The sequence below is a fragment of the Anabrus simplex genome, chromosome 14 (assembly GCF_040414725.1).
Source record: "Anabrus simplex isolate iqAnaSimp1 chromosome 14, ASM4041472v1, whole genome shotgun sequence".
Classification (NCBI taxonomy): Eukaryota; Metazoa; Arthropoda; class Insecta; order Orthoptera; family Tettigoniidae; genus Anabrus; species Anabrus simplex.
The window spans coordinates 69293168-69308388 of record NC_090278.1 but is presented as its reverse complement, the minus strand read 5'-3'; the positions used below and the strand labels follow the sequence as shown (position 1 = coordinate 69308388).

Below are 15221 nucleotides of genomic sequence, written 5' to 3'. Positions count from 1 at the left end.
AGTTATACATTTGTTAAATTCACGTTGTTTCCTTTCATGATGTACACGCCTATTCTTCGTTACATTATAGAGTATTTAGGTATAGCCTAAATTTCTTTACCAATTAAGCTCTTCAATAAAGACATACATAACTGTCCCATGCCAAGATATATTGGTAGAATTAGAGCTGTCAAAATGGTTCATAACCCCTTTGATTTATTATCTTGACATGGATCACCCAAAACATAGGTTAGGTTTGGAGAATACTTTAATAATCAGCATTATTTAATGCACTGTTTATTACTTTCATATTCCAAGATGTAATTGAAGCATTTAAATAAAGCATCACACATTAAAATTTAAAGTTTTACCACTAGAACAGCTGACATGGAAAAGTGATTTGAAAATTCAAACAAATTCATCTTGCGTTAAAATCTTCAAAAAAATAAACTGTAGACTTTTCTGATATATCACCAGCATTTCTCCGGCTCGCCAAAATCCATTTCTCCCTAGTTTTAGCGTCTTTGGAACATTTATAAACAATTTGTTTGGTATGGTATGCGATGTGCTATTGCACATCGGAACTCTACACCATTTATAAGTTTTCTGCCTCACTGTCTGCGCAGGATTCATTTTAAGTCTAAAATATACCACTCAGATTATTATCCAATGTGTAGACCTCGAATTTAACCATACTAGACACTAACGTAAAGTAGAAATACGCGAAGTGTATCCTGCTTCTCACAGCACACTATGTGTTTTTTCGTCTGCTAATTCAGTCAACCTGTACGATGACGTCAGACCAATGAGATCGCGTACTTGCGTGACGTGACATTTTCGTAGATTTTTATCACGTTTGGAGTTATTATTTGTACATTCTGATCACATTTTTGAACTCTGCATGAAATTTTGAATCAGATTAGCATATTTTTAATTAAAACCCCGGATCATGCATGTTCCCTATTGTGTGGGTCCTGTTTTTCGGATGTTAGTTTTTATTTTGTAAAATAAACTATTAATATGTGTATTGAGGAGCATTTTAGTCAGTTCTTGACGTACAAACAAAAATTCACACCTCCAGTTTTCTTTCAGGTCTGAAAGGGTTAAATTGCATACTTAATTTGAGATTTGATTCTTTAATAAATATAAATTAAAAATAAAAAATAAATAAATAAATATCAAAACTTTTTAATACCTTAGAGTCACAGTTAAACGTTCCAGAGGTGTTATTGTCTCCCTGAAGTTTGACGTTTTGTCTATTTTTGGCTCTATTGCATTTAAAATATAATGAAATATTGCTGGACGCATCCGATAATAATCAAAGAACTTCTGGGGGTCTTGGTCTAGATCATTGTGCAGATGATAGAATTCTCCCATTGGCTTCCTTTTAGCTAGTATTGGGTTTACCCAGCATGGATGTCTTCTTTTGCGATTTTTCCTCCGACGCCTCATCAGGTAGGGACTCTCCAGAATATAAACTAAATCCTCATCATCCTCTCACAGAATATTTAATACATTTAATAACTTGACAACATCTACTACGGAAACACACACAGACCTGTACAGAGTACAGATGCTGCGCAAAGTCGCCTGCAGTGGACGACTCCAGTCACGTGTAGTCGTATGAATCAAAGTCGCCCGTTGTCTCCTCATCTCGTAATCACGCGTAGTCACTTCCAGTGGACAAGCAGCCTAAGTTTAGTAACAAATACTTTTTTCCTTTCAGATAGATTTTACAGAAAGGAAAGTTCTAAATAGTTTTAAAGCAGTACCTTTTACAACTCAATGGGTGAAGTGTTTTTTTTTTTTTTGCTAGTTGCTTTACGTCGCACCGACACAGATAGGTCTTATGGCGACGATGGGACAGGGAAGGGCTAGGAGTGGGAAGGAAGCGGCCGTGGCCTTAATTAAGGTACAGCTCCAGCATTTGCCTGGTGTGAAAATGAGAAACCACAGAAAACCATTGTCAGGGCTGCCGACAGTGGGGTTCGAACCTACTATCTCCCGAATACTGGATACTGGCCGCAGTTAAGCGACTGCAGCTATCGAGCTCGGTAATGGGTGAAGTAGAAAGGTAAATTCATAGCGGTCTGGTGGGCAGAACATGCTTGAACATATGCGTGAAGTGCAACACAAAGATTTGTTTAAAAATGGAGGTACCAGTATGTTTCAATGTAAGTACTAAAAATATTTAGAGGTTTGAGTCATTTTTTTTAAAATATCCTCTAGTGGCTCGATAACATGAAAAAATGTTTCTATATGTTTATTGGAATTAATTTTTATGGTGTAAAATGTATTAAGAGCATGAAACACAAACAATCCGTATATCTTACCAAAATTAAACATTTCATTTATGTTTTCAGTAAATTTGCTAATTACATTCGAGAAACATTTAAAGATGGCGGAGATTTTATAGGTTAAATTCAATTGTTTATTTTGCAAATGCTTATTTTTATAATATTTCTACTTCATTGTAGGCTGTTCCAAAACCCGTACATGCTGTTTAAATTTTTCGAGTTCACTTTTATTTTGGAGGGGTTTTAAACCTCCTTATCCTCCCCACTAGGTACAGCTTTGCTCTGAGGTATTTTGGAGTATCCAGTTACGCTCAGCTTTCTCCATGCATCTTGTGTGGAATGCACAGACCTGGGGGTTTTTCCATACTTAGGTGTCATGTGGTTCGTATCATGATTAGACTCAGATTTTTAGGTGCTAAGAAAGTTATTTTACGTATCTAAAATAGGCTCTCAAGTATGAAAAAATAGGTTCTAAAACTATATTTTGGGCAGCTTCAATTTTACGTAGTTTAAAGGCATTAAATCAAATACCCTTTTATTTTGCTAAATTGATAACTCATTAGAGGGAAATATAAAATAAATTTCACCCATTCTTTGCTGCAAACGTCACAGAATATAATTTTACCATCCCATGTGAAATGGGGGAACTCCTGTATCCACTGTTTAGTTAAAGACGACTTGGAAGCTCACACTTTCAGCATAATGCACACACTGAACAAACGGAAAATGTTCTCACAGAATGAAATGAGTTTTGTTTCCAGCAGGTCAATGGATACTGTCAAAAGCCTTGTGACACACAGACTACGGGCATGTTTACTACGGGAGGTTTTTAAGGACTTCTGGAGAGTGTGGTTTATACAGCTTCCCATGTGTAAGAATTTGTTTGTAAAAGGATTTCAAGAATATACTGTTTAAGATACTGAAAACGAGTTAGCAAATAGTTTTTGGAATAAATTAAAAGAATGACAAGAAAGGCCGGACTGAGAGAAGCATGAGCGCAAGATCATTTGCAAAATAATGGGTTCTAAGGTGACAGATGGTATAGACTCCGAGGAAGAGAGGAGCTATGCAGGGATAATGAACGTCTGACAGAGTCAATAAGGAAACGACGACTGAAGTTCTATGGACGTCTGTTCAGGATGGATGCAACACTACTAATGAAGCAGATTTTTAACGTATTGGACAACAGACCTCACTCACTCACATAAATGGTTCAGGGTAAGGAAGGACCTCAAGAGCATGGGACTAAATCAGGAGGACATCTCTAACCAATCAAAATACAGATAAGTGATCAACAACTTTAAGGGCTTCCGTGACGAGCAAAAGCAGAACAGCGGCTGGACACGAGAGAAGACAGGCGGCCAGAAAGAAAATGCAGTGCTTTTTGGCTGCAAAAAAGCCTTCCAGAAATGCGTTATAGTTACTTGACATGGTCTCTAAAGGCCCTAAACAAGAGGGAGGAAAAAAAGAAATATTGTTGATGGATTTGAGGATAAAAAATAGGAATTATAGAAATATAGGTAATTACGTCAATTTAGGCATTTTTAGGCACAATAGGACCCCTGTTTCTAACCTTATAAATATCTGAAAGTGTAAATATAACTTCATTTTAAGTGATCTCTTCAGGGGAAAAAAATAGGATCTTTTGCCTAAAATGTGAGGTCTAATCCTAATACACAGCTAGATCTTCAAACACTGGTGACATTTTCCTTTCTACCTCCTCAAAGGTTTTCACGTAAATAAATGCTTCTGGAATAATTTCTTCTTCTGCTGCTTCCTGGCCATATATGTGCCTTCAGGGTGTTTACTCCCAAGTATCAATTAGGGTCGGCTCTTCCAATCTGTAGAGAGTACTCTCGCTGCTTCTGTGTCTGGGCAAGAAGGATGTCCTTCCTTTATTTGGTTTCAGCTGTTCTCCACCACGTTATTCTTTGGTGTCCCCCGGCTCTCCTTTGTTCTACAATGGCAAGAACTTCTTGTACGGCTGGAGTTGTCTCTGTTTCAGTTTTTCACCAGTAGCAGTGATTCCGAAGGATCCTCGTATGTGCTCATTGCACACTGTCTGAGTAACGTTCACAGACCGCCACCACAGCATTTGTATCTCCTTTGTTGCGGAGTTGCTCATCGTGCTGCTTCTGTCTGCATTCGGAACCATACACGAGGGCAGATCTAACAACAATCTTGTAAACTTAAAGCTTTCTGGAGATGCATCTGTCGCATAAGGCACCTATCAGTGATCATCATTTTATCTAGCCAAGACTGGTGTGATGCTCGATATCACCATCTATTGTGAAAGCGGTGCTAATGATAGAACCCGTCAGTCATCATCAGCTAGGAAGATGGGGGTTGTGCTGGCCAAACAACTCTGGCTCTGCAAAGTTGCAGAACATGTATTCTGTCTTCTTGCGGCTGATCTTGAATCCATGTATTGCTAACATCAAATAAACATAACGGGTTATTAATGGGTCCGCTCTGTCAATATTTATTACTTATACGAAAATATATTTAATTCATATTATTCATTAATCGCACATATTTAGAGAAATTTATACCATTCTCTTCACCAGCGATATTACAAATACTTGCAAAACATCCTTACTTTCTAGGGCCCAGGTTGATAATTAAAATTGTAAAACATATATTGCAGATGTGCCAGCTCCAGTGATTTAAGCGAGGGACTCCCTATTTTTGGTCCTTCCTCCCTCTCTCGTGATTACAGAGACTTATCTCCAGATTTTGAGAGCAGATTTAGTATTCCTGTACTTTTTTAAAATCCCAGGTCTTTCCTCAGTCTTTAAGTAGCTGGAGAGAATTGATGTTCAGTGGCACTGACAAGACGAATGCAATCAGCTGGTGGTGTTCTTAAATATGACAGAATCTCTAACGTAATGCTTTTTATTTTATCATTTCCACATAGAAATGCCGACTGTAAGACTATTCCTTTTAGCATATTTACAAGGACCAAAATTCAATTCAGACCAGAGCTTCCCAAAAAAGAATTCTGGAAAAAATTAAACCTTAAAGCCTGTTCTACAAGGCTAGTGCTTTGAGCATAAATCTAGTTCAGAAATTTATGAAAAGGCCTAAGGCAGTTACAATGAAGAGTCATGTGTTCTAAAGCTCAGATACATACAGTATAGTGAAACCTCAATTCTCCGTTTTTGGAGGGACCATGGAAAAAAAAAAGTACGACACAGAAAGACGGAAAATCCAGGAAAGAATGAACCATCAACAATTTGGCTAAACATCACAAAAATGAAATATGTATAAGTATAATCTTACAAACACTCCTAAACCAACCCAAACTACAGCCCCAATGGGCCTTCCGCCTACCAGGCAACCGTTGCTCAGTCCGAAGGCCTGCAGATTACAAGGGGACGCATGGTCAGTGTGATGAAACCTCTCGGCTGTTATTCCTGGCTCTCTAGACCGGGGTCACCATCTCACCATTCGATAGCTCCTCAATTAAAGGTAATTGTAGAATCAGTGAACCTGGAACCAGCCCTCATATCCAGGTAAAAATGCCTGACCGGGAATCGAACCCGGGCCCTCCGGGTGGGAGGCATGCAAGTTAGTTTGCGGGACCGGCTTCAAACATTAATTACCAGTACGTGACTTTAAAATCTCGAAACATAACATTCATTTTTACTGGGGAAACTTCATCAGATTCCTGTAAAAACTTCTTTCAGTTCAGTAACTTTGGTCAGCCGAACTCTTCGAAAAATCTAATACCGGTAATGCCAAGCCAAACAACAATCGACCACAAGTAGATTATTTAAATTCTCTAATCTAATAAAATAAAGCACATTAAATACAAAAGCACCCAACATGATGGCGAAATCCTTTTATTTTTTTTAATTTTTAAATCTTCCATTACAATTTGGTCACCAGTATACTGTTCATAGTCAGTTTATGGAAATCTTGTACCATGTAAATTAGGCCTACATCGACTTTTAAAGGTTATGTTGAACTCGAGAATATGGTTTTGAATGTAAGTATCGATTCTCAAAAGTTCTTGAATGCATTACCGTATATTCAGTTCTGTCCGCCACTAATCACAACCAAATTGGAAAGAGAAAAAATATCATCAAAACTTCAGAAATTACGCTTATTCGTGGCCTTCAGCTCAGCTGGAAAGCGTGCTCACTGTACAAGTCGGTACTAGTGCGAAATGATACAAACTTTTTAAATGTAAAATGCTCAAATAAAACGACTATAGTTTTTATAACATTTTAACACAAAAACATGAAATTCCCAGTCTTATATTAGGACCAAAACAGTAATAGGCATTAGGCAATCCCAAAACATCCCATGGCTTTATGTATGTAAGGTGCAACATCTGTTCTGGTCTCGATAACATAATCTTATACGATAATATTAAAATACTACATTTGTGTTATTTAAGGAGCAGTTTCGATTCCTGCCTGAAAGCCCAGTGACTATACAGTGCCCTGAGGGAAGTGCCAAAAACCTGTTCGGCGATACAATCGAAAAAAGTAAAAAAATAAACATCTAACTCTGGACATAACATAGACATTTTGCAAGTATGAACATTTGACGAAACTCGTTCCATCTTCAAGTAGAGCTGTCAAAATGCACTCTGTCTCCTTCCAATTGTTGTGGCCACTCTCTGCTTTATGATTTCCGAGGATTCTCTAAACAATATCACCTGAATGTGATGCTAAGATGGTCCCTTATGAATGTTCACCGCCTACCGCGTTTCTAATTGTTGCAATGACGGGATGTTAACACCAAGATCCTTAAGTATGCCGTAGCCGTCTTTTCGTGAGATACAGTTTCTTGAAAAACATCTGATTGAAGATTTAGCGTTGATGGGACTGAAATTTCTTGTCGGTTGATCCGGGAAATTGTTCAATGAATTCCTACTGAATACTGGTCCATATGCCAAACTGTGGTTAGCAAGGTTCTTTACTGATATAATAATAGCAATTCCTAAACCAGGAAAGGAAACAAACAAGGCAGGACACTATTGCTGTATAGCTCTCCTCAGTGCTTGCTATAAACTACTGGAAAGAATGATTCTAAATCGAATGAATGGCAAAATTATGGATCATATCCCACATGATCAAGCTGGTTTCCGAACAGGGAGGAGCTGTACAGATCAGGTCCTTAGTCTTACAACTTATATCCAGGCAGGCTTTCAAGACAGTATGAAGACGTCCGTAGTATTTATTGATTTGACAGCAGCCTATGACACAGTATGGAGAGAGGGCCTCCTTTTAAAATTCTTAAGAGTGATCCCCTACAGACCTCTAGCCCAGTTATTAAATAACATGCTATGTGATAGATATTTCGAACTTATCCTGGGCAAGGAAATCAGTTATCAATGAACTTTGAAAAACGGTCTTCCAGAGGGCTCTATACTTGCACCAATCCTTTTCAGTTTATATATTGCAGACATCCCTCATACTGTAAGCAGGAAATTTGCTTATGCAGGTAATGTCCAATAACGGACCATTTATATTGGTATTGCAGATGATCTAGCCATTGGCATCAGTAGAAAATGCACAGAGGAAACTGAAAGGATATTGACAGACGATCTTTCAATCCTATGGCAGTATTACCACAAGTGGTGACTCACAACAAGCCCAAGTGAAACAGAATCTTCATGTTTTCATCTTCATAACAAACAGGCAAATCGACAACTGAAAATCTATTTTAATGAAAATCTAGTTAAATATAATCCTACTCCAAAGTATTTGGGTGTCACACTTAACAGATCCCTAACTTATCGACAACACCTGAATAATACTACAGCCAAAGTTTGTTCCAGGGACAACATCCTTCAAAAGCTGTGTGGTACTACATGGGGATCAACAGCTGCAACACTTCATTGCTCTGCACTGGGACTAGTCTATAGTACAGCAGATTATTGTGCTCCTGTTCGGCTAAACAACAACCATACCAGCAAACTTGACATCCAGCTCAATACTACAATGCATACAATCACAGGTTGTCTAAAAACTACACCAACATTTTGGCTTCCAACTTTGTCACATTCATCCACCTGCACTTAGAAGACAGGATGCTGTGTTACGTGAATATAATTAAATATTGGATCACCCTGACCTTCCAGTTCATGACTACATTCCAAGTGCAATATCTGGCAGGTTAAAATCCAGACATCCAGCAATATGATCTGCTGTTGAACTTTTCAATAAGGGCTTCAGTATAAATGATCAGTGGAAAGAAAAATGGATCCAACATGCATCACCAGACATAACTGTTTTAAATACCCAAATTAAACCAGCTGGTTTTGATCTGCTTCGACGTATGTGGAAAACTGCCAACAGGGTTCGTACAAACTATGGAGTATGTAATGACTTCCTCTACAAATGGAACAAAATTTCTGATCTACCTTGTGTGTGTGGAGTGACTCCCCAGACCATCCAACACATTTGTGCAGCAGTGTAGTATTACATCATACTCGGGTGATCTGAAGGACTTTCTAAAGTTGAATCCATATGCTGTTAACTGGGTAGATAAATTAACTCTCACTATATAAGTGCATACATTGTCATTGCAGAGATGCCATCTATTACGGATTGTCCGTAATTATTACAGATTTCACCTCACGGTTACGGAATTACAGCCAAAGGGGAAATTATTACGGAAAAGCTGACATTATCATGTAATTTTCTATTGAAAAAAGAAAAGAAGGAAAAGTGTTAAATCCTTTCAAGCCTTTCTCCTAAATCATCCTCGTTTCAATGCTTGTGAGTTATCAACAATACTTATTCGATCGTGACTTCCTTTTGCTACCCATAAGCGTTGTAAAATTTATTGTGATTGAAGGAGCTCAGGCGCTGCTCTTCTGCACTATAAATCCTTCAGTAGTTTTGTATTTGCTGTCTTAAGTGTACCTGACAGTTGACAAAACGATTGAGAAAGAAGTGAGGCCTATATTTAGCACATTTGCACTGGAATCGCTTATGGTTCAGAAGACGAAAATGTCATCACATTGGGAAGGATGTTTTAAGGAAAACTACACTAAAAAGCAGCTGCTGCCTGAGAAACAAGCTACAAGGAATGTTTTATCACAGAACTAACAGGTTGTGTGCAAATGTTATTGTGTAATATGATATACTTTTGAATAGATTGCTAGAGGGAAGGGCAAAAGGGGTGTCATTATCGAGAAGGAAGGAGCATGCTTTGGACTTGACTCGAAAATTTTCTCGGGGGCAGAGGGCGATTACTGATAATCCACTTCAAAGGTTGGCACCTCTGTCATTGTATACCCTGTTTTTATGTCTAATAGTAATAACGCCCTAGTTATTTTAGTGTATAATTTATATATTGTTGTATATTCCAATGTTTTAACATATGATAAATAAATAAATAATAATTCATCATCAGTGACGTCTTAACATGTCGGAATATGTTGCAAAACAAAAAAATCCTGATTTTTTACTTTTGAAAGTTGGCACATCTGATATTGTTACAAATCTGGAAACTTAGCACTAGCATTCTTCTTAATGATGATTTTTTTCAGGTTGTAATTCCTTAAATGTTGCTGCATCCGTTCATGAAATTAACGTTCGAAAAACACAGTTGAAAGTTTCTGTAATGTAGCACCTCCACATCATATTTGTAACAATATGCAGTATTTTTAATAATTGTAATTATCAAGTTGGGCACTAGAAAATGAGGATGTTTTGCAGGTTCTTGTAATATCGCTGATGAAGAGAATGGTACGAATTTCTCGAAACGTGTGATTAATGAATAATGTAAATTAACTGTGTTTTAGTAAAACCAGTTAATATTGACAGGGTGGACCCATTAGTAACCTGCTCGGTTTATTTGATGATCTCAATCCATACGGACCAATCATCATCATCATCATCATCATCATCATCATCCTAAACCATCTCCAGTTTCCTGGGTGTGGTATATGAGCCTCATCCATCTCATCCTGTCCTTGTACCATTCTTCCTCCACCAACTTGTCCCAATCATGACCTCTCAGCAGTACATCGTTCTTAACTAAATCTATCCATTTCCTCGTGGCCTTCCCACGGGTCGTCTTCCTTCTACTTTTCTGTCAAATTCCTTCCTTGCAGTTCTGTTTACTGGCATCCTCTTCATGTTACCAAACCAATACAGGGCCAAATTATAATCAAATTTGTTGATACTGCTAACATGTCATCATTTTAGTCATCACTTAGGAAGCATTTATATTGATGATTGCTATGCATTGTTTCAGTACTCTGATGAAGTATCTGGGCAAGGCACACAACCTCTGGCATCGCATGACGCTCATCTTGGAGCAGCTGGCTGTTGATCCAGCCACTACTGGCCCAGTCAAGAAGACTGGACTTGCAGATTGTTATGACTTTGAACCCCCCACTCCAGTACAGAAGGTAAGGTATTTCAGATATCACAGTTTTATTTGCAGCATTCTGAATGTGAATCCTAGTGTAGGGTTGTAATTGATGAGTGGCCATGGTTTATCTGTTGGCCACTGAATGAAGAATTTTTGAAATGTTGAGTCATCTTCATGAAATGTATTTATTTATTATTCGCTAATCGGCCAACTAGGGACCGTGATAAGTTTCATTATACATTCTGGCGTTTATTCAGTTTTTGATTGGTCCAGTACGTTTTCATTAGCTCGCTGTGTTGAGCACGGTGTTCATCCGACCACTTTGCATCAGTTGTCCACTTCACATCCCGGAAAGTCCCAAAAGTCACGATGCTTTTCCTGAAAAAGTCTTGTTTGTGCACGTCATTTCTTCGTGGTCTTTATTGACGTTACAGTACCAGGGAACTGTTGTTTTTGGTTTTGAGTAAAAATTATTTAAAATGCGTTTTGTCCATCGAGAGTCATAAGTGACCGTAGAAGCGAGCCCTGTGTTTGTGCGTTGTGTCCATGATCTTCTCTATCTTAGAGTACATTTCTTGTCTGGATTTTTTATTATTGTTATTATTATTATTATTATTATTATTATTATTATTATTATTATTATTATTATTATTATTATTATTATTATTATTATTATGTGCGTATGGACCCAATGGATCACGCAAAGCTCTAACGATTCTGTTTTCTGAGTTGCCAAACAGCTCTCATCCTTTCTCCGTGGATCCTTTTTCGTTCTTCTGTCCACTTTGCTGCAGTCTTCTTTTTCACTTCGTTCTCTGGTTGCACTTTCCATCCATTAATTTTTTTCCTGTAGAGGTTTCTGTCTGCGGTGTCAGTTGAGTCCATATGGGCTTTTTCCAGATCCTTCTTCACTTCCAGTACCCATGGAATATTTTTTAGATGTTCTATGTAGATGAGAATCTTGTGTGTCAGTCTACTTGCCGGCAGTCTGCGAACGTGCCCATAAAATTTCAGACGTCTTTTGCGGATGTCTGCTGCAATGTTGGAAAGCTCTTCTGTCACTTTGCGTGACCTCTCTATCCAACTTCTGTTTTTCGGGGGGCCGAGAATTTTCCTCAGGATTCTTTTTTCTTCTTTTAAAATGTTTTCTAGGTCACCTTTCCCATTTAGTGTAAGGGTCTCACTGGCATACAAGACTTCGGGCTTGATTACTGTATTATAGTGTCTGATCTTTGCATGGCGGGACAAGCACTTTTTATTGTATATGTTGTGAAGCCTACCGTAGGCTTTCCGAAATTTTTGTAGGCGAGTTTTCTGGGCAGCCTTCTCACCTCCCGTTGGTTCAAGTATTTCTCCCAAGTACTTGAAGTGTGGTACTCGGCTGATTTGCCCATATGTCTTGTTCAAATTTTGGATGTCAAGTTTTGAACAGAAGAACTTGGTCTTTTCGAAGGTAATTTGTAGACCAACCTTTCCAGCACATTCACTAAGGGTTTCAATTTGTTTAACGGCTGTGACTACATCATCTGTCAGTATGGCAAGGTCATCTGCAAAAGCGAGGCATGAAATCTCAGTACTGTCTTTGGGTCATCCTAGTCGTATGGGGCGCCAGTATCCCATGTCTTTCAATGCCTTCTCCCACTCGCGGATAACTTTGTCTAGGACGAGGTTGAAAAGAAGCGGAGATAAGCCGTCACCTTGTCGGACGCCAGTTTTAATCGGGAATGGTTCAGAGATCTCCCCCATGAATTTAACTTTGGAGATAGTGTCAGTGAGTGTTGCCTTGATGAGGTTGAGGGTCTTGGAATCAAGCCCCAGTTCCTCAAGAATAACGAAGAGAGACTGTCGATCAACCGAGTCGTATGCTTTCCTGAAGTCAACAAAAATGCAGATGACCAGTTTGTTCCTCAATGCTTTGTATTTAAGAGTTGCCTTCAAATTGAATATTTGTTCTGCACTCGAGCGACCAGGGCGGAAGTCTGCTTGATATTCGCCAATACTTTTTTCAAGTTGTTCCTGCGTTCTATTCAAAAGGCAATCTGAAAGAATTGTGTATGTCACTTGGAGAAGAGAAATGCCTCTGTAATTGTTCATGTCAGTCTTATCTCCCTTTATGTGTAATGGGTGGATGAGGCCACACTTCCAATCCTGAGGTAATTTCTCCGATTGCCAGATATCTGTAACGATTTAAGTGAGTTCCTTGAAGGAGTTAGGTCCAAGATTTTTCAGAAGTTCCGCAATGATGCCATCTTCTCCGGAGGTCCTATTGTTTTTCAGTTTCAGGATGAGGCCGCGAATTTCTTCCTCTGTCGGTGGTGGAGATTCTGAGAAAGTGTGCCTTGGGGGTTCTTGATGGAATCTTGTAAGGGGCTCTGGACGGTTGAGGAGATCAGCGAAGTAAAGTGCTAGTTCCTGACAATTTTCCTGATTACTGAGTGCAAGTTTTCCATCTGATCTTTTGAAAGCCAGGTTTTGAGGAGCATACCCACGGACTTGTCCTCCGAATTCCCTGTAGAAATCTCGTACGTTGTAGTTACGAAAGTTATCTTCAATCAAGTCCAGTTGTTGCTTCAAGTGTTTTATTATTATTATTATTATTATTATTATTATTATTATTATTATTATTATTATTATTATTATTATTATTATTATTATTGAATCTCCAATATACATAACCCTATTACACAAAAAGTACGTTAGGGTTATAGTTTTACAATCTATAAAGTACCATTATATAAAATTCTCTGATATTATAGTTCAGGGCCTCTCAGGGTGCATGCACTGTGCACGATGCAAAAGACGACTTCGCTTGGTTGCCCAGAGTGCAGACCCCCACTCCTTGATTTGGAGCAATAGCGCTGTCTCTCTCTTTTCCCACGCCTGTCTCGCTCGCTCCCCCTGTCTCCCTCTTCCTCACTTGCTCCGTAGTGCTCCAAATCCGAGCCGAGCTTAGCCGAGTAGCCCAGAGACGAAGCGTTGGTCTGAGCCGAGTGGAACCGATGCACAGTGCACGGAGCTCTTGCGCCTCGATTTGCATGCGTGAGATTTTGGGCGTTTGAGAGGCCCTGTTATAGTTGTTTAAATAGTTGCTCCAAGTAACTCACAAAAGGAGAACACCACCGCAATTCAGAAAATACACCTCTCAAGTGGTGGTGTGAAGTGAATTTCACAGTAGTTCAAATGAACTACTAAGTTGCGTCTTTTACCATCATGTAATGGACATTCAAACAAAAGGTGAGCAAACGTCTACCCGTTAGTCCCATTTCCTGAAACGGGGTTGGGGATGTGGTGAAATGAATTTATATTACGCATTTATACGGCCAGATGCCCTTCTTGTCGTCAACCTCATTTGAGGGGCTAATCAAGATGAAATGAAGGATGGTGAATAAAATTGGATAATTAGCTGGAAGGAAATGGCGCTGGTAGTTGCCTCCTATTTGTATCCTGAATCTCTGAAAATAAACTTTTGAACTCGCCATGTTCGCTAATGAACTGGCTAGAGATGTAAGACTCTTTAAAGAGTTTGGATTCGAGTCACTGGAACACTGTTTGAAGAAAAGAGGTTTCTCGTGTTACTACCGTTTTTGCTGCTGGTCGAAATCGTATTTGATTCAATTATGCTTTCATTACAAAGTTATCCTTTTTTTAAAAGCTAAAGGAATTGCGTCGAAGCTATAATCGTCCCCATTTTGTGCTTGGGCTTTGGCAAGCTGGTCTGTTCGTTCATTATCTTCTGTCCCTGCATGGCCCTTGAGCCAAGTGTTACATACATGTGAGGAGGTGTTCATGTAATTTGAATTCCACTGGAAAAGAGGGATCCCATAGCTTATTGTCGCAAGATTTTCAGTCCCGTGCAAAGTAATTAGAACACAACAATATGATAACATACGTATATTATAGCATTTTTTGGCTCTTATTCTTCCATCATCATAATCACCACCACTACCACCACCAGCATTTTTCAACTCGAGTTTTCTGGGTGGTGTATCCATCTTTTACACACCTTTAAACCCTTCGCGGGCATTTTGTTTAACTTGCCAGAATTCACTTAATGTTATCTTTAAACACCCTCAAATCCCACAAACCTCAGCTAGGAATGAATCCTTTATCTTGGGAACAGAGGTTGGTTTCAGAAAGATAATTTCTCCTACCGCTAGATGGTACTGTCGTAGTCTGAACGAGTGGAACCTGCTGTCGTGTATCGGTATGCAGTATAGCTTTGTCTGCCAACCGAGCAGAGGAGGGGTGGTGACAACTGTACCGTGGCTCTACGCCTCTGCATTCAGGAGACCGGACAATATTATTCATCCATTTTCATCTTCATCACCATCATTTTTCAACTCCAGTTTTTGGGTGGTGTATCCATCTTTTACACACCTTTAACCCTTCGCGGGCGGTGGTATTTCATGGCCGTAAGCAGCGAATGAATTGAACAAACAGAAAATGCATTGAAAAATTTGAAAATTTAACTATAAGGATGAAAATATACTCAAATTAACCACATACCTTGTTTAAGATTGGAAACCTAAATATGAAGTGGTCTGAAGATAATATTGTCTCATCATTATTTCAATGGATAATGGCACAGGGGACACTTCATGA

General features: G+C 38.8%; 1 protein-coding gene across 1 annotated transcript in view; it reads left to right on the top strand.

Moving 5' to 3' along the window:
- Positions 1-15221, top strand: part of Nipped-A (Transcription-associated protein Nipped-A) — a 347371-nt gene that overhangs the window by 222181 nt on the left and 109969 nt on the right. The window contains exon 47 of the mRNA XM_067157840.2: positions 10500-10656. Within this exon, the coding sequence (XP_067013941.2) occupies positions 10500-10656 (157 nt within the window). The remainder of the gene's footprint in view (positions 1-10499; positions 10657-15221) is intronic.